Genomic DNA, 27,297 nt, shown 5'->3' on the forward strand with positions numbered 1-27,297 from the left:
AGGGACAAACAGAGCATAAACTAATACTGGAGAGCAGGGCCGAGGATGGAGCCCAGAGTGCAGGCGCGGTATTGATACAGATACAGGTGTAGTGTGTGTGACTGTGTGCGCACATGTGTATGTACGGTATATATATAATTTCTGTCAGTAAAGAACCCCTATCTATTGCGTATTTGCGGTGGGCAGACAGGACGCTGTAGGAGCGGGTGGAGGCAGTGGCTCGGGAGGGCGGTGGTATGGAGGGAGGCAGCAGGTGGAGGTTAGAGCGCACCCATTCCAGTGACCTCGGACGTGAGCCTGGAACAGACAAAGGACAGGGAGGGAAGAGAGCGCTGTGACAACATGCTGCAGAAGATGAGGTAGAGGGGAGCCACACAGGGGCAGGTGCACCCTCTTAGCCACATACCTGCTTCCTCCTAATTGTAGCTGATACTCCAGCCACAGTCTCATAGCCATAGTGGAGTTGAAACTGCAACAGGGTAGGAGGGAGAAGAGCCACGAGGCCTACCAGGGCCTACACTACCCCATGTGCTAGTGTCCATGTGTCAGATTCATGATAATAGCCCTCAACAAACCTACAGGGAATGGTAAAGCATCATAGCTGAGGGCACCACTGCTGACCATGGGGTGGGTCCATTGAAGATGGCACCAATCTATCATGACATGGGGGCCTTGGCAGGATGGCCTAGAAACCTCTCAGGCCAGGCCCTGATACACTGCTTGACAAGCATCTGAGGGGGATGTCTTTATAATCACAGGACATGGCAGAGCAGAACCACTTACAGAACTATGGACACTTTATGATAACTTTTGAGTCAACCTGAGGGTGTGGCTGACTGAAGTCTCCACATCATGCCAACACCCAAGCCCCCCACTCCAGCCTTGGCACAGCAGGCAGGAGGTGGCTGGGCTGTGTCAACTGCCAGCACACATTCACAGCCCTGCACTCTTGCTGTGCCCATTACTATTAGACCATGGGCATCAGAAGTATGTGTGTTTACAGGGCTTCTGTTGGCCATGGCAGTAGGTGGGGAGAGCACTCAGCAGTAGGTAGTGAGGCTGAGGGTAGGAGGCTCTGCTCAGCCTCATCCCATGGGACTTAGGTCCCTCTGGCCACTCCCACCCTCTTTCTTTACATCAAAAACCAGTTGCGGCTGGTAGTGGCCACATGTTGGTGTCACGAGTTCTACAGCACAGCAGAATGGCATGGGGGAGTATGGCTTTGAGCTGAGCTTGGGCATCACACTGCCCACACCACCCCTGGTTCTCTCATCTGTATCACGAATGTAGGAAGCAGAGGCTCATGGCATTGTGCCTGTGGTCTCCATTTGACACACTTCTCTGAGCATGATGGGTGAACACCAGAGCAGAAAGGCAGCATGCAGCTGTCCTGGGCCAGATTTCATGAACAAGGGCTGGATGCAATCAGAAGGAGCCAGCGTCAGGGACCTGTCTCAAACCAGATAGGCTCTTCATCAATAAGTGCTGCTACTTTCTAGCTTTACCCAGCTTTTTGTTTGAGACTCTACAGGTGAGTAGGTCAAGATCCAGAAGTGTAAAGATGGGAACCATAGCCCTAGGCCTACAACATACTGTCCACATCAGTCTGTATCAAGTGTTCAGCAGAAAGAGAAGAAACTGAGAGGGAGAGAGAGATCCACAGTCTATGTACTTTAACTCTTTCCCTTCTCAGGATGTGGAACTGGGACTCTGAGACAAGAAGGGGTCTTGGGCCAGGCCAGCATGTCTCTCTCTGAGCTCCCTGGCTGGCTTCTCTGAGGGCCTTCCTTAAACCCAAGACATTCACATTTGAAGGAGGCCCTGCAAGCTGCTTACCTGGCATTAATGAGATACTGGGCAAGGCTGATGTTGGCCGGGCTTCCGGTGATGGTTATTTGGCGCTCTGATGACCCTTCGGTGGCATTAGCGATTTTGATCTGTGCTCCTGACATCTGTCGAATTTCATTGATTTTGGTCCCTTGGCGTCCAATTATGCAGCCTATTAGCTAGAAGAGAGGATGGAGGGGATGTCTTAGAGGAGACGGCTGTGCAGAGTATATGCAAAAGCCCTGCACAGAGAGGATGGGGCAGTGGCCCTCTATATGAGCTCAGAGCTTCTGGAAGAGGCCCTGCAGAACTGACATGGCACAGATGGATCCTGCATGACACAACTGACTCATAAGGCAAACATATGGTCTACTTGGGGAGGCCAGATCTCTTCCCAGGGTGCTCTGCCCTTAGTCATGCTGCTGCTTGTGTACCAAGTCCCATGGCTGTGAGATACATGGCCAACCCTCCAGCAGGGGCCAGGTCTCAGAGCCACATGCCTCATCCCTTCCTCACCAAAGTTTTCTCTGGGTGCCCTGGAGTGTCTGGGGTGTAGACTCAGAGTGCAGATGGCTCCTAGCATGGAAACTTGCTGGACAAGTGTTTGTCTGAAGTTGGAGTGAAGGTCATTGTTGCCTTAATCCTGGCTTGGTAGATGGAATTCTGACAATACATTGTATTTTCCCATTCCTCTCATTTTTGACCTCTGTTTAAAGATGAGATGCAATGGTCTTAGGTCCCCTAGAGTCCATCTGAAGGAGTGGTAGTCAGCAAGAATGAGGCCCTCCCTGCAACAGCCAAGTAGACACAGGGACAGCCACATGCAGACAGACAGAAGCCTAGAGGTCCAGACCTCTAAAAGCAGATTCAGCAGAGCTTCAGATTTGGACCCTAGAGAAGACTCTGAAGGATCATGGCTTCCCTCAATGTTCACCTTCATAACCCCACATGTCACCAATGAAGGCTCTGGGAGCACAGGGAAAAGGAAGTGAATGGAAAGGGGCCCAGGGAGCATGGGGTGGGAGTTTTCCCAGGAGGAGTGGGTACAGAGGCCAAGGACAGCTCTGGGTGGACGAAGATGGGACAGTAACCTGGCCTTGTAGCTTCTGATCCATCTCTCCCTGAGAGCACCTGGTGAGGGAATACTGACTTGCTCAAGGGGCTTCCAAGATTGTGGGGAAAGTGCTGGAAAAGACATGTTTGCATTTTTGTCAGTGAGAGACTCAATGAGGGTATGGTGGGCTGGGGGTGTTATGGGTGCAGGAAATTTGGGTCCAGCCAATAAAACTCATTCCCACTGTGAAGTGACTGGGCCTCAGTGGTAAGAAACTCTTCAACCTGGACACAGGTGTAGTATGCTTGGCCATGGGATGATCTGTAAGGGTTAAGTCTATTCATTTTTCAGGCCTTCTCTGCGAGTTTCCTAGATCATGACCAGCTGTCTCACTAGACCATAAAAAATCAACTATGCAAAGACCCTGGAAGAACACTGTCCCCAAGTCAAAGCTCAGCTCCTGCATACCATCTCCTGTCCACATGCAGCCTTGCCCATATCTCTATGACTCTGCCCACCTCTCCTCTGGCTCTTTTACTTCCCCAGTCTCTATTCACATCTTCTCAGGCCATGCCCACATCCCTTGACCCTAGTCACATCCCCCCAGGGCATCTCTGTAGCCAGGTTTCTGAGTCTGCCCAGTTCCTGAGGACAGGTGATGTCCTAATTCAGCACAAGGTCACATTAAACTGCTTGGATGGATTCTCCTTTGGGAGAGCCACCACTTCACAAAGTACCACTGCAAACATAACTCTGAACACTTCTTGTGGTGGGATAGTTGTGAGGGTTCCTCTTTGACAAGGCCTATAGGAGCGGCAGCTGGCTGGAGGCATGCTGAGGGCTTATGGTGGGAGGAAGAGGTCCTCCTAGTACCCTAGGCCATGGTACTGCCACATGTCTGGGCATAAAAGTGGCACACCCAGAGGGCAAGATCTTGCCTGGCCTCACAGTTGCACCCTGGGCTTCCCTTCTCCACTTCCTCTGCCTATCCTCAGTGTCTAAGAGCCATGTTTGTCCAGCTAGTCCCTTTTCAGGTCTCTCCCTTTAATTCCAATGGTGTCTGTCTCCACTGCTCAGTCACAGTGTGGCAGTCATCTCAACTCACATACCAGCCCACTCTTACTCATCCCTCCTTTCCCTCTTCTTGTCAATTGTTTTAGGCAGTGACCTCTCACTGTCATCTTCAGATAGCCACTGTGTCAATCCATCTCATTGAGGGTCTTTTTTTTTTTTTGCTAGTCCTATACTTTACCAAGCATGATGTCCTTCTCCAGGGACTGGTCCCTCCTGATAACATATCCAAAGCACATAGGATAAAGTCTTGCCATCTTGCTTCTAGGGAGCATTCTGGCTGTACTGCTGCTATGACAGAACTCATTCTTCCATTAGTCCATGGTATATTCAATATTCTTCACCAACACCATAATTCAAAGCCATCAATTCTTCTTCAGTCTTGCTCACGTATTGTCCAGCTTTCCCATACATATGAGTTGACTGAAAATACCATGTCTTGGGTCAGGTGCACCTCAGTCATCAAAGTAACATCTTTGCTTTTTAACACATTAGATAGGTCTTTTGTGGTAGATTTTCCCAGTGCAATGCATCACTTGATTTCTTGAATGCTGCTTCCATGAGTGTTGATTGTGGATACAAGTAAAATGAAATCCTTGAAAACTTCAATTTTTTCTCCCTCTGTCATTCTGTTTTCTTTATGTTGAAGGTTGTAGGCTTTGATATTTATCAATAAGTGCTTCAAGTCATTTTCACTTTCAGCAAGCAAGGTTGTATTATCTTCATATTGCAGGTTGTTAATGAGTCTTCCTCCAATCCTAATGCCATCTTCTACTTCATATAGTCCAGCTTCTCGGGTTACATGCTCAGCATACAGATTGAATAAGTATGGTGAAAGAAAACAACACTGATGCACAACTATTCTGATTTAAAATCACAGAGTATTCACTTGTTCTGTTTCAACAACTGCTTCTTGGTCTGCTTACAGGTTATGCAGGAGCACAATTAAGTGTTCTGGAATATCTATTCTTTGCAATGTTTTTCATAATTTATTATGATCCCCATAGTCAAATATCTTTGTGTAGTCAATAAAACACAAGTAAATGTATTTCTGGTATTCTCCATTTTCAGCTAAGATCCATCCAACAACAGCAATGATATTACTGAAGGAACTGAAGGAACATAGCCCCTCTCAATTAAGATTTCAAAGCCAAACCCCACAGGACTTTCAGTAATGACCTACTGGTCTACCTCTGCCCCTAGAGCTTTCCAGTTGACCCCTGGATTTGTTTTTCCAGCAGGCAGGCCCAGGTGACTGTGTGAATTAGGACCAGGTAGAAGCGCTTGAGCCTCCGTTAGCAGATGCTTAGTGCTGGGGTAGTGCATGAGGTGATCATAGCCCCAGAGATGGTGCAGTTGGGAATAGGTATACCACAGACAGTGACCTTTAGAAATGGACACTGGAAATGCTGTTGCATGGGCCTCTGACCTAGCCTGTGTTCTCAGAGATCATGAATGTGGGCTGGACCTTCTGCAGAACTCCATGTTGTTTTGTTTCATTTATAGATTTCCTTGTAATCAAGAAGCTCCTCCCCCCCCCCCCCAGTAAATCATGGTAACTTGTAAGTATCCATGTAAACTCCTTGAGATGATCTGATTTTGACCAAGAGAGGGAGACAGACAAGGTGACAGGCAAGCATCAGAATAAAGGCACATGCTGTGGCCTGAGGAATGTGAACTCTTGGGAGTAGGAGCTGTGTTCTGTGCCCTCCAGCACCTTGCTCCATGGAGGGGTTCCGGGGGACAGGGAGGAAGCCCCTCTAACAGAAAGACCAGAAAGGATGTTCTGAAGGGCACACAGATGAAGAAATCCCTCCTAAGGAACAATGTCCCTTCACTAGGAATAACTCTCAAAGGAGGAATAGGAGGAGCCATGATAAGCTGAGCCCATATTTGTGTGCTTCTCTGTGCTTGCCCCATGAAGCAGCACAGACCAGATCTCCAGAGAGAAACACACATCTTCTTGTTTGCTAATGTTCATATCAGGTTTAAAACTAATGCTTGGATGTGAACAAGATACCTGGAATTAGTGAAAGAGCAATTTAGGTAAGCTAAAAAGAACAAAACCCACAGGGTAGAGCATTCTACTTCCTTTTGTTACTTGGGTGAAAAGACTGGGGAGGCTGTCAAAAGCCTGGTGGCTAAAGGAGTTATCCACATAGGAGGAAGGGGAAGAAGAGGAAAAGAGGGAGGAAAGGATAGAGAAGGATGGGAAAGAGATGGAGGAAGAGAGAGAGGGAGAAGAAGTGGGGGTATTAGGGAGAAAAAGGGGAAGGAAAGGTAGAAGGGGAAGAGGAAGAAGGAAAGAAAAGAGGGAAGTGGGAGAGAAGGGGGAGGAGGAAGAAGATAGGAAAGAAGGAGAGGAAAGGGGAGGAGAAACAGGAAGGAGGAAGGAGAAGGGGGAAGGGAAGGGGAGAATGGGAAAGAAGTGAAGAAGGAAGGAGAGGCAAGGAGAAGGGGAGAGAGTGGGAGGAGAAAGTGGGAGTGTGAAAGTTGTTGAAAGCAGATGCCTTTTTCCCACAAGAGTCCACACTCACACTGTATCCCAGGCCAGAGGGTAGAGGACTGTGCTCACTCTGGGCTGAGATTATAGTTTTGTTTTGATGTTGGTCATGGTACCTCTGCCAAGTTGGCTCAACTTTGGAATGTTCTGAGAGAGGCTGGATAAGCAAAGCTCCTCAAAGTTGGAGTGCCCTGCACTGCTATGCTGTGGGACATAGGAGAAGAGAGTCTGGAGGCTGCTGGGATGGGAAAAAGCTAAGGACAGGCACTGCTAGTTTGTCCAGGAGCCCTTGCCTGTGACTGGGTGTGAGGTTTCCTTGGGTTCCTCTTAATCCTGGAAGGGAGGAATTGTCTTTTCTAGCTATTAACTGGCAGCTGCACTGGTCCTCCCCTCCATTCCTTGCTTCTTTTCTTCATTTCATGGTCAGGACTAATAATTTTCATGAATTTCTAAATCTGTGGTTCCTTCTGGTTACTCCACATGAAGGAAAGAAGGAAGGATAAAGTTTTCTGCTACCCAGTTGGTGTGAGGGCTGACCTGACCATTGCAAAGTGTGACAGTCCCAAAGCCCACAGATGTGGGGTGAAAAGGCCTATCAGTATTTGAACTTGGAAGGTGGCACAGAGCATCACCAATTTCTACACACAGGGTCCATGCTTGCTGCTCTGGCAGTTACCCCTCAAGGATACCTTCAAGTTCTTGGTTCAGGATCATTAGTCAACACTCTTAGAATAACCCAAGGACACACAAATTGTTCCGCACTCCCCATCATACCCTTCTTAGTTGAGGGAGGATGAGCATGTTGAGGTGAGCTCGTAAGGTCATGTCTCAGTTATGCCTGAGAAGTAAATGAACTGCAGAGTTTTAATAGAAGAGTCCAACCAACCTTAGGTCCACAGACCTTGAGCAGACTCACAGAGAATCCTAACCCTCCATCAGAAGGAGCAGGTGCTGCTGGGGCCTATTCCAGAGTGATCCTGGGTCTCCCACTCTTCAAAGGCTGACTCTGAACCAGGGCAGTGCTTTCTTAGCCATGCTGGGTAAAGCTGGAGTCCTACGCTCCCATGGCCAACTCTGGCCTCTCGAATTCTGAGCCCTGATGTCCCTCTTGGCCTCTTTATTGTTTAATATGTGTTCTGGTTACCTATTGCCACTCTGACAGGAATATACCACAAATAGGATGGCCTTAACAAATAGGAGTTTATTCTTTTACAGTTTGGAGGCTTTAAGTCCAAGTACAAAGTGCCAGGCTCTAGGGGCTGGGTAAAAGCCCCTTAACCTTGGGCTTCAGCTCTGCCTCTAGCTCCCAGCCCACTGAAGTTAGAAGCTTTTTTTTACTCAGACAGCTGCTGGCTGCTGAGGCTGCCACGCCCAAGTTTGACAAGTGAAAAGGCACAGTTCCGATGTTACCAAACCACATGGCAGGCCATTAACTTAAGTTCATTGTAAGTCCCAAGGTTGGCAGAGCATGGCAGGCTGCTGAATAACGAACAACACGACTACATGCAGGGTCCAAGAGTGCCATAAGCTAGAGACCATTCCCAAGGCTTCTCTTTATATACAGGAAGCAGGCCACATCCCAAAGCCAGCTACTCAGCTGCTTGTGGTAGATCCCACCATGGAGTTGATTGCCAGTCTCATCATGGGGAATAACTACCACGAGCTGCACAGCCACTCAACCAGGCCCAGCCAAGTTGCTACACAACCTTAACTACCACAGTATGTTAGGGATATAAAGTCACTTATGTTTTATGAGCATAAAACCTGCTTACAGTAGGAAAAGGAGAAAGGCAAAGTAAAGAAGCACTGCAGAGAACCATCAACTAATGAGTTTGGGAAGAAGGTGGGGTAGTGAGCAAGTGGTGGGTCCTTGTCTCCCATCCTGTGCTGGGTATCTCCACATGAGTACAGGGAGGTACAGGGGCATACTCACATCATTGGGAATGGTGAGCTCGTGGGTGCTGGCCGGGGGACTGGCATCCAGACCTGGGCACATGAAGGGAACATTGTTAGGCTAGTAGGAGCACCACTCATGGTCACCCCCACACTACCCACTCTCAGCTGGGCCAGGTGAAGCTTGGATAAGCTGTCCAAGAACAAGGTCTCATGGCCCTGAGCCCCACAAGCACTCAGTTCTGAACTGTTGATCCAACCGCCTAATTCCCCGAACAAAATAAAAAGAAACCCAGGCAGAATAGCACTTCATGGTTTTTTTTTTGGACATGTCACTTTTTAGACTCTTTCTTGACACAATTCACAAACACTCTGGAAGGCCTATGCTGAATGGCAGGGTTTCAATGCCTCAGGGTCTTATGGGTCATACTAGGACACAGACTAGTTAGTCACAACGAGAAGGTGGGGCCCCACAGCTTGCCAAGTACCCACTGCTCCTGCTGGCTAGAAGATGTCCCTCTGGCCTCCTCCTCACCTAGCATCCCACATGAATTGCACAACAGCATGTCCCCCAATGATAGAGGATGGCACTACCTTTCTGAAGTCTCTTTCAAGCCTCTGCTTGTGGCATATGACATGTGGCATGTGGTATAGCCTGGGAGTGGGAATGAGATGCAGCTCTGTCTCCCCACTATCCCCAACCTGCTCCTCCAATTTGGAACAAGAACTCTGATACTTTCTGATTCAAAAATAAATGGCCAGGCAGAATGACAAACTGAATATTCTGTACATACATCCTTATGCAGAAGGGATCATAAAGCCCTGAATTTCCATCTTCAAAAATCTCAATTTAGCACACATCAGCATTAAAGTGAAAGTTCTAATCATGCTTGGGAAATTGTGACAATAAAGTGATCCCCTGAAGGCCCTGGGGCTGGCTGCAGGGGTGGTGGCAGTGGCGGGAGTAGGAGAGTGCAACAGTAGTGACAATGTAGTGTTGAGGGAGTGTGGGTTAGGTCTGCTCCTCCAGGCAGTTCTAGCCCTGTGCTCATCCAGGAGGCCTAGCAAGCCCACTGAGTCTACAGCCAGGAGCCTTGTCCTCCCCCTGAAGTCTCTGCAGAGTTTCCACATTGTCAGTCCTGCAGTTGGGCTAGAATCTTGGGTATTCCCTGGGCTCCATCTATACTTTCTCTCCACCTGCCTATGGCCAGCTCATCACTGGTTCTCTGATCTACCTTCAGAAGTGTCCTGGATCTGAGGCTGCATCTCCCCACACACTGCCACCCTGATCCCTTGCCTGTACCCTTGCCTCCTAGGTCTCATCTTCACGGCCTATAGTGAGCCTGGAACACAGCACATCATGAATCAGCTCAAAACCCTCCCTCTTTCAAGCTCCCACTTATTTATGCTCCTTTCTTCCCCTTCTGTTCAAGCCATATAGCTTCCGGCAGGTCCCCTATTTCCTCCAGATTCCCTACTTCACCAAGGCCCTGTTTTCATAGTCAAACTTTCTGCCCTGCTGTACTGGCCCCCCATCTTGGCTTCCTTTTGCCTCCCCTCATTGTTTCCACCTATGGGAGGCTCTCCTCCTCCTCGTCAGTCTGCCACCCTGTTCTGGAGTGACCTGTGAGGCAGGTTGCTTTGTGGACTGTGGCCTCTAGTTGAGCTAACACCTGATGGGCAGTAGAGTTCAGCTGGTATGTGGTGAAGGAACAATTTGTCCCAAATTGTCTGTATAACCAAGCCTAGAGAGTCTGTCCTTGTGTTCTTTTAACAGAAGTCTTTTCAAAGCAGCAATTATTTGGTTGTTCAACTATCTAAACAGATTCCATAAATGGTGACATTTAAAATGTCCTTAGCCATGTTATGCCCGGCCAGGCCCTCCTGACAATGCAGAGTTTAGGATGCAATAAGCAGCAAGTTGCAGCTGCTGAACTGAGTACATATACATCAAGGGGAGGAAACCACCATGACTCTTCCAGAGAAGGTACCAGAATTAAACCAGTAACTTGACAATACATCTACTCAAAGCATGGTTATTTTTCTCAGGACTCTATGGTAAAGACAGTAATATTCCAAGCTCTGGTGGTGTAGTGCCTAACGCATTTAACTGCTAACCAGAATGCTAGTGGTTCAAACCCACCAGCCACTCTTCAGAAGAAAGATTGGGCCATCTACTTCAGTAGTGATACTGCCTCCAAAACCCCAAGGTGGGGTCACTATGAGTCAGATCCAACTCGATGGCGGTGAGTTATATATAAATAACATTTTCCCAACATCAAGCCTTTGGAACACAGTGTGACTGTCAGCTACTCAGAGGCTGTCACACCAGCATGTGCACTGTTGTCTGTCCTGGTTACCCTGCTGCTAGTGGCTAGATACATGGACATGCGCTGTAGGTCCCATGATGGGGAGGTATCCAGGAGGTCACTGAGGCTGTGGCCTTGACCACATGTCCTGTTCCCTGAGACCCAGCATGGCATACCAGCACCATGCTGGATGGTAGCAGAGTAGGTGTGTTGGGAAGGGACAGGAGGGGTAGTATGTGTGTGGAAAGCAAAGAGGGGGGAGTGTTGGCCTGACCATGGGGGTGTCCCCAGGCCAGCCGAAAACCTGGTCACTGAGTAATTACAAGAAGTCACATGTAAACCACAGAGGGCTTTATAAACAGCAGGATCACATAGCTATGCCAACTATTAATAACTAGGTATAGGATTCTGTAATGGCTGTTTCCATTTCCATAATCAAAACATTCTAAAAGTATGATTCTCTAATAGTCATTAATGAAAGTTGTATTAAGTTGAGTACAACCTATTATAAGGGCCTGGAACACCAGGGCAGAGTCTCAGCTACTGTGCCCTCAGTCTATGGCATTCTCTATTTCCAAATGGATTCCCACACAGGAAGGCACCAAAAGGGGGATGGTGAGACACCTGGAGGGATGTGGAGCCTTAGCCCTAGAACAAACACAGCAATGGGTAAGGTGGTAACTGAGACCACATACATTCTACTCTCACACATGTTCCCCTGTAGACAGACCAGCATCTTCTGCTCAGGTCCAGGATCTCAGCACAGCTAGTCTGGAAGGCAGGCTCAGCTGTTCCATCAGGGAAGTGCATTGGATACCAAGCAACCCTCCTATACCCCATATTCTTCCCACTGGTTTACTACCAACCTAATTCCCTCATTGACATAACCTCATTGGCTCCCCTCTGTGAACAAACACCCCATTGTGAATCAGGGGAGCAGACAGAGCCTAGTACAGTGATTGTTCTTCTGGGTGGGTTTCACACACAGGGAACGATAGTGTCTTCATGGCAGGCTTCTTGGATGCTGTGTCACCACAAAGGTAAAATGACCAGACAGCTCTGCCCACAGCCTTCCCCCTGTGGTGCTGTCACTTACAGGGCCATAGTTGGTGAAGGCAGCTGCCTCCTAGGAGGAGGAGCATCCTTGGAACTCCACCCTTTTCAACAGGATGCATAGCTCACCAACATCACATCTGTCAGCTGTATGGCAGGTGAGCACTGATGGCTCCTTCTGTGTACTCACTCACTACTCCCACTGTAGTGCCAGCTATCCTGTCCCACCAGGATGGCCCCCCCCCACTGGTGTTCTGCTTAGACCCTGGCTAGCCCTCACTTTACAACTGGAAGTGGCTTTGTTTTACCTGAGGACTGGCCCATCAGATTTTGAGCTTCTTCGGAGGAGTGTAAAGGCAGCTTTTCTCCTGGAGAGCAAAGAGAGACAGATTTAATGTTTTGCCCTCAAGGAGATAAGCAAGGTCCCTTCAACTAGGGAAGCTCAAAATATGATTGTCCGGTGGCCGTGTCACCAGCCAAACTGTGAGGGTGCCTTGGGCTTTACTACAACTGCTCTCTAATGGTTCCTTTCGTTGGGAACTGCCATCTCCCTGCCCTAGGACAGGGCCATGTACAGCTGGCCAGCATCTCTCCAAGCTTCCTGCAGAAGACACTGGACTCCTTTGATGGAGGCACCTGAAGGAAGGGCCACCAAAGGTGCCAGTATGGGCGGCAGATAGCACAGCTAAGCAAGCACCCTGCAGGGGACAGCACCTCATCACAAGCAAGGATCCCACCAAATAAGACTGAAGGTCACGTGATCCCACCATGGGAGATAGACAGGCCCCACCCCCGGCCATGGGCACAGACCCACTGGTGGACTCGGCCTCACTTGGCACTCAGGACTGAACTGGCTGCACGGCTGCAGAGTGAGCCCCAGGCAGGAAGAGAAGGAGGGCAGTAGGGGCTGGGTACGTACCGGGGAAAGCGGGGTTGGTCTGTCCGAGGGGAGGAAAGGGGGTTTGCTGCATGGCCAACTGGTGGAGCTTGGTCAACTGCTGGGGGTAGGAGGGACACGAGAGCTAAGAAGGTTATTGTCATTGAGTACAGTCACACCAAATAAAAGGCAGTAACAGACTTGATACAGATGGGCATCGGGGGCCATGCGGACACATGGCGGACGCAGGTGTGACTCAAGGACTTGGCCTGGGTGGAGCCAATGGGGCCCAGGTGGTCAGCAGATGGGCTGGTCACAGGGCAGGTCAGGAGCCCTCTTTCTGGTCTCTTCCTTTTCCTTGGGTGGGCAGGCTGGAACCAGCTGGGCTGGCTGCTCTCACATGGGCCTTGAGCAGAGGGTGTTCCACGAGGCTGGCATAGAGGTAGGTGGTGGGGGAGCAGGCCTATGGGAGTCAGCAGGCTACTTGGGCTCCATGAGGAAGGTTCTGTGAGCCATGAAACCAAGACCAGCTGGGCTTCTAAGATACCAAAATTCAAACTTTCACTCACAAAAACCACTCTATCCTCTGCAGACAACCCATGAGAAATACTACTTTGCAAACTTTGGCTTGGCCCCAGCCTCATCTACCTCTGGCTAGCATTTGGCTAACCCTAGCAGCAAGCCCTGCCTTTCCCAGACACACTGCTCCACAGGTCTCACCTACTTGACAGGTGAGGGCCATATGCAAGGAAATCACTGGTACCACCCAAAGCAACACTTTTCAGGGAGCTTCACTTCACCTTTGTATGTGGGATTATAGAACACTAATGTTGGCAGGCTTCTTGAAGGGCATGTGTAAGAACCACCACACCTGTGCCCACCTGCTTACTGAGCAGGCTGCTCCCACTTCTTTGTCTCCATCTTTTGCCTCTGCCCCTAGACACTCACACATGGAATCTGATATCCCCTAGAATGGTATCACCCCTGAGTGTCTCCAAAAGCATCTGCCTAGACAGTCCCATTTATCCTAACACACACAGCTTGGACTCCCTTCTCAAGACACACCAAAAAAAAAAAAAAACTTGCACTAGGGCACAGTAATTTAAGTCCGAAATGGCTAGTGCCCCTGTAGGGGCTCCAGGGCAGCAGGGGGAAATGTGTAGCTTGTTTTGAAGAAGCAAGATAGTCTTCCCCTAAGAATTTACCCTGGAGTTACGTCCAAACAGTTTTATAATGGACATTCCTACTCAGTGTCACCTGCCTGAATTCAGGCCCCTGTGGAGGGGGTATGCCCCACACCTGGACAGCCAGACGTGGCCTTGCTTTGCCCAGTGGACTGTGGCTGTGCGGACAAAGCCACATGAGCACAGGACTTTAAATGCACTTGCCTGTAAGGCTTGGCTTCCTGGCTTCACAAGAACAAGGGTTCAGTGCAAGGAGACACATGGAACTCTGCTGCCACCTAGAGTAGAGCCACACTTAGCAAACAGAATCTTTGCTGTTATGAGCCAAGAGGATTTTGAGGCTGTTTGTTGCTGCAGCAAAAGCTGACATATCCAGTCTATCTTTCCTGGATAGGTTCCTGAAAATATTGCCATTACAGATGTAGTTTGTTTGAGTGGTTTCCTCCTTTCTTCTCATGGAAAATGATAAGTGAGTACACTCTAAAGCAGCCTTATGTTGGAGTACACTCTAAAGCAGCCTTCTGCCTTCCCTTTTATTACATATCTCCTTGGGTGTTCCCTGACCCTACTCATGGCAATTGAGATGGGATTGTTTGAGGGAGAACTGACTGTATCCCAGACTCACTGAGGCCATCCTGATCTGTAGCTCTATGGCCACAGAATTCCAAGGAGCTCAGTTTATGGACGTGGTGACTGGGGGTCATATTCAGCTCTGAGATTCCACTGGTATGATAGCATTTATCAAGACAGGAGTTGGGAGAAGTAATGGGATCAAGGACCTTGCCTGACATCACTGCCTGGACATTTCATAGGGCCAGCGAATGGTCCCCAGGCAGCCAGGGCCATCGAGATAGAAATCGGGACATGATTATGAGGCTAGCTTCTATGCTGGCCAGTATCTGCATCTTCCCAGTGACTATACATAGGTGTCGTGAGTTACTTGAGTAGACACACATCAAAGGCTTCAGAAAAAGATGCCAAAGCATGATGGGAAAGCACCATCCGCAGGACACGTCACAAGCTCACAGCCTAAGTGAATAATTTACCTTTCATCAGTTTCCCTTATCTAATTCCTAATTGCCTACAAAAAACACAAGTGCTTCTAAAATACCATTGTCACTGTTTTGTTGTTGACCATCCTAGTCAACCATTAATACTCAGTATTTGCAGGGACAATAGGTGAGACTTGAGTTACTGGCTGCTATCCCTCTGGATTAGATGCTGCAAAGTCCTAGAGGGAAGGACACCCTTCAGCAGGAGCAGACCTTGCTCCTTCCAATCTAGGGAGTATAAAAGGGAATAGAATGCATTAGTGCATTCTAGTATAAAGGCTACTATTTTGGGGATAAGTAAGTGCATTATAAGGAGCTCTGGTGACGTAGTGCCTAAGGCATTTGACTGCTAACCAGAAGGCTGGCGGTTCAAACCTACCAGCCACTCCACAGAAGGAAGACTGGGGAATCTACTTTCGTAAAGATTTACTGCCTCAGAAACCCAAAGGGGGTCGCTATGAGTCAGAATCGACTCAATGGCAGTGAGTTTGCTTTTTTGGTTTTTCTAAGTGCATTATAGAAAGAAAACAAGTATACAAATTTGTCTTAGGGAAACAGATGTGCAGGGTTAAATAATACATGGCCAAGATGATTCTGGAATAATTTATCCAAAGCTACCTCCTGTGAGTTGAATTATACCAACTTGATTTGGCAAGCCACTGACTCCCACTGGATGAGACCACAACTCAACACATAAGAGAAATCTGGACCCTGTTATACCAACACTCAGTTAACTTGGAAGACAGGACATATTTGACAGTGGAGTTGTCAAAAAATCCTATCTATACTCAAAAGTTTTAACTAGTTCAAAAATTTATTGGCAAAGGAGACTACCACAAAATTTCTAAGCTGTGGTATGAAAACCCCATTTCTGGAGCTAAATTTAAAGTGAAAAAAAAAAAAGTGGTATTGTTTCTAGACCAACATATAAAGAGCTTAGAAGTCATCTTTCCTACACATACAACAAGGAAAAAGTTGAACAAAAACTGCAAATCAACTCTTCTTAGATTTATTAGAGAATTAAAGTCACTGGGCAAACTGTTGCCTGAAAACTAGAGAGACAGACAGGCAGACACCAATAATCACAGCTTACCAGACTAAAGCCCAGGAGCTTACTGGGAGCAAAAGCCTACCACTGGTGCCAATATGCGGAGGAATACTTTAAACTGGAATTGACAAATTGCTGGAGGCTCAATGTGGATGAGCTTGAGAGTTAAAACCTCTAGGGGCCCAGCCTCAGGGGAGTTCCACATGTTGTGAGTTTTGCTTCCAGGAGCTCCACTAGATTCTCACAGTGAAAACTGTAGAAAAATCCCCTCACACCTCCAGTAGGGAAAGGAGAAAAGTAACCATTTTGAAATATGCCCAGGGGTCCCTGTTCTCCTTGAGAATGGCCTGCCCTTGAGGCAAACTATTTTATCCGAGTCTAGGCAATGTGGGTTTTACCAAAGCTTAAACAATGTTGTGGAAGGAAAATACCAAACTCTAGCCCCATGTAGGCTGGTGGTTCAAACCCACCAGCCACTCCTCGGAAGGATGACTGGGCAATCTACTTCCATAGTGATACTGCCTCAGAAACCCAAGGAGGGGTCACTGTGAGTCAGATCCAACTAGATGGCAGTGAGTTCGGTTTTGGTTTGAGCCCCATATAGCCTCCCATGCAGGGAAAGGGAAATACCCTACTTTAGGCCCTTCCTGTCTCATCTTGGGGAAAGGGAGCTGAGAAGCAGTTATGAACATCAAACTCCAGGGACACTGACCCACTAAAGACTGAGACCTAACCATAGGGCTCTAGAACACTTCTCTCCCCCTACACCGCACCACCATATCATCAGAGTTCCAGTATAATGACAGTGGATTATAGCTAAAAGATCTGTAGGACTTAGACCCTATTTAAGGAGTTTATAGGGAAAGCCAAAGAGCTCTGGTAGCATAGTGCCTAAGGCACTTGATTGCTAACCAGAAGGCTGGAGGTTCAAACCCACCAGTCACTCCTCGGAAGGAACGTTGGGCAATCTATTTCCATAGTGATACCTCCTACTTCTGTAGTGATACTGCCTCGGAAACCCAAGGAGGGGTCGCTATGAGTCAGGCTGACTCGACGGCACATAACAACAACAACAACAACCACCTCGGAAACCCAAGGAGGGGTCGCTATGAGTCAGGCTGACTCGACGGCACATAACAACAACAACAACAACCACCTCGGAAACCCAAGGAGGGGTCAGTATGAGTCGGGTCTGACTTGACGGCACATAACAACAATAACAAAGGGAAAGCCAAGGACAAAGGGGGGAAAAAGAAAACAAGGACATCAAGGTAAATTTTAGCCTCTGACAAACTGTTTGCCAGAGCCAAGAGTAAACAACTTACCTTGCCAAGTAAGCATCTTTTTATAAATAATAGACAGATCTAGAAGGCAGAAAACAAGTAAGGATAGAGTTGCTGAACAGCACCATCTGTCAGCTGGGCCTAATTGACATGGATAATACACATTTCTCTCGAGCTTACATGAAACATTCACCAAGACCAAGACAGACTATTGAAACTAATTGAAAGAATAGTAATTGTACACATTGTGCTCTTAAGACACAATGTAACTAAACTAGATATGAGTACTAGAAAGATAGCCAGACAAACAAAACATATTTAAAAATTAAACACCTTACCAAATAAACATGGGTCAAAGAAGTCTCAAAAGGAGTTATAAGTATTTTGAACTCAATAAAAAAAAAAATCAAACTTTGTGGGAGGCAGTGAAAGCAGTGCTTATAGAAAAAGCTGTAGCACTGAATGCATATATTAGAAAAGAAGAAAAATCTAAAATTAACAATTTTCCACCTTAGGAAACTAGAAAAAAGTAAGTAGAAGAAAAGAAATACTAAAATCAGAGCAGAAATCAATGAATTTGACAACAGGAAATAACAGAGAAAATGAATACAGTAAAAACTGGTTCTTGGAAAAGACAATAAAACTGATAAACCACTAGCTAGGCTAACTAAGTAAAAAAGAGAAGGCACAAATTGCTAACATCAGAAATGAAATAGGAGTTATCACTACTAACCTCATGGAAATTACAAGGGTAATAAAGAAATATTATGAACAATTCTTCTATCATAAAGTTGAAAACTATATGAAATGGACCATATCCTTGAAAGACACAATCTATTAAAACTCACACAAGAAAATAAGTAATATTCATAGGCCTGTATCTATCAAATAAACTGAATTAGTATTTAATAACCTTCTAAAGCATCTGAATGGTTTTATTGGTGAATCATACCAAATATTTGAGGAAAAAATGGTACTACCTTCCTACAATCTGTTCCATAAATAGAAGCAGAAGGAACACCTCCTAACACATTCTATAGGTCAGCATCACCCTAATACCAAACCAGACAAAGACGTTACAAGAAACTACAGACAAATATCTCTCATGAACACAGATGTAAAAATTCTCCACAAAATAGAAGCAAATTAAATGTAACAATAAAGAGCTATATGTGGAAATGTCAATACTACTGAAAGCAATCTACACATTTAATGCAATCCCATTCCAGATACCATCAACATTTTTTTAAGAATATGGAAAAATCAGTTACTAACTTTATATGGAAAGGAACGAGACCTCGGAGAAGCAAAGCACTGCTGAAGAAGAAAAACAGAGTGGTAGGTCTCATACTCCCCAATCTCAAAACTTACTATACAGCCACAGTAGTTAAAACAGTGTGGTTTTGGTACGACAGAGCAATGGAACAGAATAAAAAACCCACAAATAGACTCATCCATCTATGGACAGCTGATCTTTGACAAAGGACCAAAACCCATTAAATGGGGAAGAGACAGCTTCTTTAATAAATGGTGCTGGTAAAATTGGATATCCACCTGTAGAAAAATGAAACAAGACCCATACCTCACCCATATACAAAAACAAACTCAAGCTGGATCAAAGACTTAAATGTAAAACCCAAAACTATAAGGCTCATTAAAGTTAAAATATGAGCAAATCTAGGGACCCTAATTTACAGCACAAATAGACTATTAAACATAACCCAGAATGCACAGGAGGTGGAAGAGAAGCTACATGACTGGGACCTTTTAGAAATTAAATTCTTATGCTCATCGAAAGACTTCTCCAAAAGGATAAAAAGAGAACCTACAGATTGGGAGAAGTATTTGCCTGTGACATATCTGACAAAGGACTCATCTCCAAAATTTATAGAAAACTTCAACACCTCAATGCCAAAAAGACAAACAATCCAATTCAAAAATGGGCAAGGGACATGAACAGACACTTCACTAAAGATGATATACTGGTGGTCAACAAATACATAAGGAATTACTCATGATCATTAGCCATTAGAGAGATGCAAATCAAAACAATGATGAGATATCATCTCACCCCAGCAGTAACAGCAAAGTTCAACAGGATTGAAAATAAAAAATGCTGGCGAGGTTGCAGAGAGATTGGAACTCTCACATACTGCTGCTGGGACTGTAAAATGGTACAACCATTGTGGAAAATGGTATGGCATGTCCTTAAAAAACTTAAAATAGAAATACCATTTGAATCAGCAATTCTATTACTAGAAATATATCCTAAAGAGGTGAGAAACAGGACACAAACAGACATATTCATGATTCATTATTCAATGAACTCATGTTCATCGCAGCACAATTCACTATAGCAAAGAGATGGAAACAACCTAAAAGCCCATCAACAGATGAATGGATAACCAAATTATGGTACATTCACACAATGGAATACTACACTACATTAAAAAACAACCAAGAATATGTGAATCGTCTCACAACATGGATGAATCTGGAGGACATTATGCTGAGTAAAATAAGTCAATCCCAGAAGGACAAATATTGTATGAGCCCATTACTGTACAAGTCAAGGAAGGGTTTGCTTAGGGAAGGAAGCTCACTTAGTAGATTACCAGAGATGGCAGGGAAGGGGAAGGGAAATTTCGGAATAGTTGGGGGCCATATATTGAGTTAGGTAAGGGGAGGGACAGTATGGAAAGAGTCTGTGACCAGCATGATAAGATTGGGGAAAGGGAGGGCACTGAATTGTGCACATACTATACAGATGATAGGGGCTAATACCAGTATATGCATAATACTGCATTACCACTAACACAAACACCAGGCTACAGATAAATGCATAGACAAGTAAGAAGATCAAATGGGGGTCGGTGAACAGGAATATACTCTAGACCAATGGTAGATTCAGCTGAAGATAATCTTGCACAAAAGGAAAAACAAAACAAAACAACAACAACAAAAAACACTGAAGAATTATACATCATGACCAAGTGTGATTTATTCCAGGTGTACAAGGCAGGTTCAACATTTGAAATCAATTAATGTGATTAATCACATCAACAAGCTAAAGAAAAATCATAGGATCAATAAATGTAGAAAAAAGCACTTGACAAAACCCAACACCATTCATGATAAAATTTCAGAAGGGCAGCAAGATAGGGAGATAGGAAGGACACAGAGAAAGGCTAACTACAGGGAAGAAGTGGGAGGATAGCAAGGAATGTAATCAGTGTATGAAATGTGTATGAACTGTGAATGTAAAACGAATGTGCTTTGTAAAACTTCACCAAAGTCATAATAAAAAGTTAAAAAAGTCCTCAGCAAACTAAGAATACCAGAGAAATTCCTCAACTTGATAAAGAACATAGACAAAAGTACCTAGAGCTAACATAGCTAAAGGCAAGAACCTAGATGCTTTCCCCTCTAAGATAGGGAACAAGATGAAGATGTCTCCTCTCACCACTCCTATTCAACACTGTACTGGAAATCCTAGTTAAATGAATTATATAAGAAATAGAAAGTATACAGATTAGGAAGAAATGAAACTGTCTTTGTTCAAAGATGACATAATTGTGTAAAAAAGTCCCAAAGAATCAACAGCATCAAAACACTCCTGGAACTAACTAATACGTGATTATAGCAAGGTTGCAGAATACAAAGTCAACATACCAAAGTCAATTATTTCCCTATATACTAGCAATGAACAATTGGAATTTAAAATGGAAAATATAACAGTATTTATATTAGCAGCCCCACCAAGTGATAGACGTAGGTATAAATCTAAAAATATATACAAGATCTATATGAGGGAAAGTATAAAACTCTGATGAAAGAAATCAAAGATCTAAATAAATGGAGAGATATACCATGTACAGGAAGACTCTATATTATTGAAATAGATTCAGTGCAATCGCAATCAGAATCCCAATATGTTATTCCATACATATCAACAAACTGACTCAAGTTTATATGGTGAGGCAAAAGACCTAGAATATTCTTCATAATAAAGAATGGAATCAAGACTTCCACTCTATGACGTCAAGACTTACTATAAAGCTGCAGTGAGTGATCAAGATAGTGTGGTACTGGTAAAGGAAAAGACAAATAGATCAGTGGAATGGGATAGGGAGTCCAGTAATAGACCCACACAAATACAATCAACAGCTCTTTGACAAAAGAGTGAAGGTAAATCAATGGAGAATGGACAGTCTTTTCAACAAATGGTGCTGGAACAACTGGATATCCACATGGAAAAAAAAATAATCTAGATACAGATCTTTCACATTTCACAAAAATTAACTGAAAATGAATCACAGACTTAATGTTAAATGTAATATTATATAATTTCTAGAAGACAGGAGAAAATCTAGACGACCAGGGTTTGGTGATGAATTTTTTTAGATACAATACCAAAAGCATGTCGGCACATAACAACAACAACAACAACAACCAAAAGCATAATCCATAAAAAAAAAAAAGGTAAATTAGACTTAATTAAAATTAAAAACTTCTGCTCTGAAAAAGATAATGCTACGTGAATCAGAATACAAGCTACAGACTAGGAAAGAATATTTGCAAAACATACATTAGATAAATGGCTTGTACCTAAAAATATACGAAGATCTCTTACAACTCAACAATAAGAAAACAAACAATCCAATTATAAAACAGGCAAAAGATTTGAACAGAAACCTCATAAAATTAGATAAATGGCAAATAAGCACACGGAAAATGCTCAAAATTATGTTACTAGGGAATTGCCATGCAAAACAACAAGATAGCACTTTTTGTAGAAATTTGCATTGAAAAAAATGGCTAAAACCCAAAATACTAACACTAAATGCTGGCAAGAATGTGAATCAACAAGAACTATCATCCGATGCCGGTGGGAATGCAAAACACTACTTTTGCTTTGGAATAGAGTTTAGCAGTTTGTTACAAAGCTAATTCAAGCTTACCATATACTCTAGCAACTGTGCTCCAAGGTAGTTACTCAGATGAAATGAAAACATGTCCACATAAAAATCTGCATGCAAATATTTATACCAGCTTTACTTATAATTGCTAAAAGCTGGAAGCAACCAAGATGTACTTCAATAAGGCGATCTATCTAGGAGATCCTTGATAGAAAGGGAGAACAATGTGGTACAAAATTCAAAATCATTTGGAGGAAACAAAAAAAGGAGGGGACCAGGTTTGCTGGTCCAATAGAGCCTGGTGGAACCACTGAGACTATGGCCCCTAACTGCCCTTTAGGTCTAGAATTGAACCCACACCTGTGATTTCCAGCCAAACAAAAGACAGGCGTATGAGTTGAACATTTACCTCAATAGATACTCTCCTTGGAGAGAACAATCATGGGAGAAAGAAGGGCTGCTTATGCACAGGGAGACAGTTCAGGGGGCAGGAGTTCATGGAGGGATGGACAGAGGGAAGAGCTAACTATGGGGAGGAAGTGGGAGGGGAGCTGCTGCATTGTGGTAAACTGTAGTCAATGTCATGAGACTAAGAATATGTGAACTGCTGTATGGAAAGTGAATTTGCTCTGTAAATCTTCACCCAAATCACACACACACACACAAAAAGTAAAAAATAATCTAAAAAAAAAAAAGATGTACTTCAATAGGTGAATGGATAAACAAACTGGTATATCCATACAAAGGAGATTATTCAGTGATAAAAATAATGAGCTATCAAGCCATGAAAGAGCATGGAGAAAACTTAAATACATTTTCTAAGTGAGATCAGCTAGTATGGCAAAGCTACATATTGTATGATACCAACTACAGGACATTCTGGAAAAGGCAATGGAGGCAGTGAAAAGAGACACTATGGAGACAGTGAAAAAAATCAGTGGTTGTGAGATGTTCAGGGGGGATGGGGAGGAATAAATAGATGGATCACAAGGCATTTTAAGGCAGTGAAACTATTCTGTATGATACTGTAATGATGAATACATGACATTATGATTTTGTCAAAATTCATAGAGTAAATCCTACTGTAAGCTATGGACTTTGTTGTTGTTGTTGTTGTTGTTATTTGCCATCGAGTCGGCCCCGACTCCTAGCGACCCCTCCTTGGGTTTCCGAGGCAGTTATCACTACAGAAGTAGGATTGTCCAACCTTCCTTCCGAGGAGTGGCTGGTGGGTTTGAACCGCCAGCCTCCTGGTTAGCAGTCAAGTGCCTTGGCACTATGCTACCAGAGGACTTTAGTTAGTAATAATAATAATAACACAAACTCAGTGTTGTCGAGTTGATTTTGACTCTTAGTAACCCCCTTTGGATTTCCAAGGTAGTAAATCTTTATAGAAGTAGATTGCCCAGTCTTCCTTCTGCAGAGTGGCTGGTGGGTTTGAACCACCAACCTTCTGGTTAGCAGTCCAATGCCTTAGGCACTACACCACCAGAGCTCCTTTTAGTTACTAACACTGCATCAACATTGCTTCATCACTTATAACAAATGTACTGTGTGAATGCAAGATATTAAGACATAACAGGAAAAAAGTGTGCAATGGGGAGTTCTCTACACTTCCTATACAAATTTTCACAAACCTAAAACTGCTCTAACAAATAAAGAGTATTAAGTAAAACTTTAAAACAAAGGCAAATAAAGTCATACATATTCATAAGTATATACCTAAATGAATTTACACAAAATAAATACACCCCTGCTTCTATGACTCATGTCAAGAAAGAGAACACACCATGGTGACTTAGTCTACTTTCATATTTCCTCTTCTATGAAATGCTTGTTTGAGTCTTTCGCACCTTTTTCCATTGAGCTGCTTTTTTGCTGATTCACAGAATGTCTTAGAGGTTTCAGATATTAATTCTATATTAGCTATCCATTAAGTGTACTGAAAAGATCTTTTTTCAGTTTGTGACTTGTCATTTTAGTGGTGAAGTCATTTGGCTCTAACTAAAAGGTTAGCAGTTCAAACCCACCAGCTGTTCCTTGGGAAAAAGATGAGGCAGTTTGCTTCTGTAAAGATTTACAGCCTTGGAAATCCTATGGGAGAGTTCTGCTCTGTCCTGTAGGGTCATTTTGAGTCAGAATTAACTCTATAGTAGTGTGTTTGGTTTGGTATGGTGTCTTTAGATAAATAGTTGTTTAATATTTTAATATTGTCAATTTCATCAATATTTTCCATTATGGTTTGCCCATTTGATGTTTTGTTTAACAAATCTCTCCCTGCCTTGAGAACATGCAGATATTATATTTTATTGGGAAAGTGTTAAAGTTTTCTCTCTTGTGTTGGTATCCTTGATACATAAAGAATTTCTTTTATTATGTCATGAAGTAAAGATAATTTCCCCTTGTGGATGAACCATTGTTCTGACATCATTCAGGATTCATTCACTCTTTACCCTTTGATCTACAGTGAGTCTGACACATACCAGGTTTCCTTACACGTGCAGGTCTGTCCCCAGGTCTTCTAGTCGGATTCATTGGTCTATTTGTCTCTCCTTGCACCTAAGCCACACTATCTTAATTATAATATCTTATAATAAGTGTTTATATACAGTAGGACAAATATTCCAATCATATATTCTTTTCAGGAATATTTGATGACTCTTGACCCTTGCCAAGAGCCTTTTCATATACATTTAGAAATGTTAAGTTTCTCAAAAAACCTTGCTGAAATTTTGATTGGAACCATATTGCATCTGTGCATCATTTTGTAAAGAACTGAAATATTTAAGATATTTAGCATTCTTATCCATGAATATGGCATGCCTTTCTTTTATTTCAATCTTCCCTAATAACTTTCAATATCAAAACAAACCCACCACCATTGAGTCAGTTCCGAATCATAGGGACCCCTCTGGATTTCTAGGGCAGTAAATCTTTATGGAAGTAGATTGTCCCGTCTTCCTTCTATGGAGTGGCAGGTGGGTTTGAACCACTAACTTTCTGGTTAGCAGTCAGATCCTTAGACATTGTGCCACCAGAGCTCCTTATAGCTTTCAATATAGATTTTTTAAAGTCATTTTTTCATTATTGATTTCAACTTACTCGCTTTGGGGTAAGAGAGTATGCTTTTATATTGTTCCCGTTTTTGGAAGTTGCTGAGACTTGCTTTATGGCCTAGTGTTTGATCAGGTTTGTAAATATTTCCATGAATTCTATGGCTATTATGGGAATAGATGTCTACACACATCAATTATATCAACTCATTGATTGTATTGTTAATATCGTCTTTATACTTGTCTACTTGACCTATTAATTACTGAAATTATTGAAAGATACATGCTAAGTTCCCACTTATATTCTCTTCATGATTTGTATTGAGTCAAAATAGACTCGATGGCAGTGAATTTATATATATGTTGCTGTTGTTAGGTGCCGTCAAGTCGTTTCCGATTCATAGTGACCATACGCACAGCAGAACAAAACACTGCCTGGTCCTGTGCCAGCCTCATGATCTTTGCTATACCTGAGCCCATCATTGCAGCCACTGTGTCAATCCATCTCATTGAGGGTGTTCCTCTTCTTTGTTGACCCTCCACTTTACCAAGCATGATATCTTTCTTCAGGGAATGGTTCCTTCTGACAACATGACCAAAGTAGGTGAGATGAAGTCTGGCCATTCTCACTTCCAAGGAACATTCTGGCTGCACCTCCTCCAGGACAGATCTATTAGTTCTTTTAGCAGATCATGGTACTCTTAGCATTCTTCTCCAACACCACAACTCAAAAGCATCAACTCTTTTTGGGTTTTCCTTATTCATTGTCCAGCTCTCACATGCATAAGAGGTGACTGACAATACTTGGGTCAGGCACCCCTTACTTTTCAAGGAGACATCTTTGCTCCTCATCACTTGATAGAGGTCCTTTGCAGCAGATATGTCCAATGTAATACATCGTATGATGTCTTTACTGCTGCTTCCATTGGTGTTCATTGTAGAGCCAAGTAATATGAAATCCTTGACAACTTCAGTCTTTTCTCCATCCATCATGAAACTGTTTATTGGACCAGTTGTGAAGATTTTTGTTTTCTTTATATTGAGATGGAATACATACTGCAGACCATAGTCTTTAATCTTCATCAGTAAGTGCTTCAAGTCATCCTCACTTTCAGCAAGCAAAGTTGTGTCATCTGAGTATCACAGGTTGTTAATGAATCTTCCTCCAATCCTGATGCCACATTCTTCTTCATATAATCCAGCTTCTTGGATTATTTGCTCAGCATGCAAATTGAATAAGTATGGTGAAAGGATACAACCCTGACACACTCCCTTCTTGATTTTGAACCATGCAGTAAGTATCCCCTTGTTTGAATGACAACCTCCTGATCTATTTACAGGTCCCTCATGAGTACAATCAAGTGTTCTGGAATTCCCATACTTCTCCATGTTATCCACAATTTGTCATGATCCACACAACTGAATGCTTTGACATAGTCAATAAAACACAAGTAAACATCTTTCTGGTATTCCTTGCTTTCAGCTAAGACCCATCTGACATCAGTAATGATATCCCTTGTTCCACGTCCTCTTCTCAATTCAGCTTGCATTTCTGGAAGCTCTCTGTCAGTATACTGCTACAATCAGTTTTGAATTATCTTCAGTAAGATTTTACCTGCATATGATATTAATAATATTGTTCAGTAATTTCCATATTCTGTGGGATCACCTGTCTTTGGAATGGGTACAAATATGGATCTCTTCCTTTCAGTTGACCAGATAGCTGTCTTCCAAATCTCTTGGAGATTGTATGACAGAATTTTGCAAGACCAACAACTTATTCATTGCAAATGCCTATTTTCAGCAACATAAGTGACAACTATACACGTGGACTTCACTAGACAGAATGCACAGGAATAAGATTAACCACATCTGTGGCAAGAGGAGATGTAGAAGTTCACTATCTTCAGCCAAAATAATGCCAGGAGCTGATTGTGAAACAGGCCATCAAGTGCTTATATTCATGTTCAAGTTGAAGTTAAAGACAATTAAAACAAGTCCAGGAGAGCCAAAATATGACCTTGATAATATCTCTCCTGAATTTGGAGACCATTTAAGGAATAGATTTGATGCACTGGACAGTTATATATGTATATATATATATATATATATATGTTACATATATATGTGTGTGTATGTGTGTGTGTGTGTGTATATGAGGTCTGGTGGCA

At 43.8% G+C, this 27,297-nt stretch overlaps 1 protein-coding gene across 1 annotated transcript in view; it reads right to left on the reverse strand.

Moving 5' to 3' along the window:
- Positions 1–260: 260 nt before the first annotated feature.
- PCBP3 (poly(rC) binding protein 3) overlaps positions 261–27,297 on the reverse strand; it is a 71,704-nt gene continuing 44,667 nt past the window's right edge. The window contains exons 9-13 of the mRNA XM_007948686.2: positions 12,630–12,708; positions 12,019–12,078; positions 8,389–8,441; positions 1,837–2,006; positions 261–297 (exon numbers count right to left, since the gene is read on the reverse strand). Coding sequence (XP_007946877.2) covers positions 261–297; positions 1,837–2,006; positions 8,389–8,441; positions 12,019–12,078; positions 12,630–12,708 — 399 coding nt within the window. The remainder of the gene's footprint in view (positions 298–1,836; positions 2,007–8,388; positions 8,442–12,018; positions 12,079–12,629; positions 12,709–27,297) is intronic.

This window comes from Orycteropus afer, unplaced genomic scaffold, assembly GCF_000298275.1.
Source record: "Orycteropus afer afer isolate SDZICR_OR568_19922 unplaced genomic scaffold, OryAfe1.0 scaffold00219, whole genome shotgun sequence".
Taxonomy (NCBI): domain Eukaryota; kingdom Metazoa; phylum Chordata; class Mammalia; order Tubulidentata; family Orycteropodidae; genus Orycteropus; species Orycteropus afer.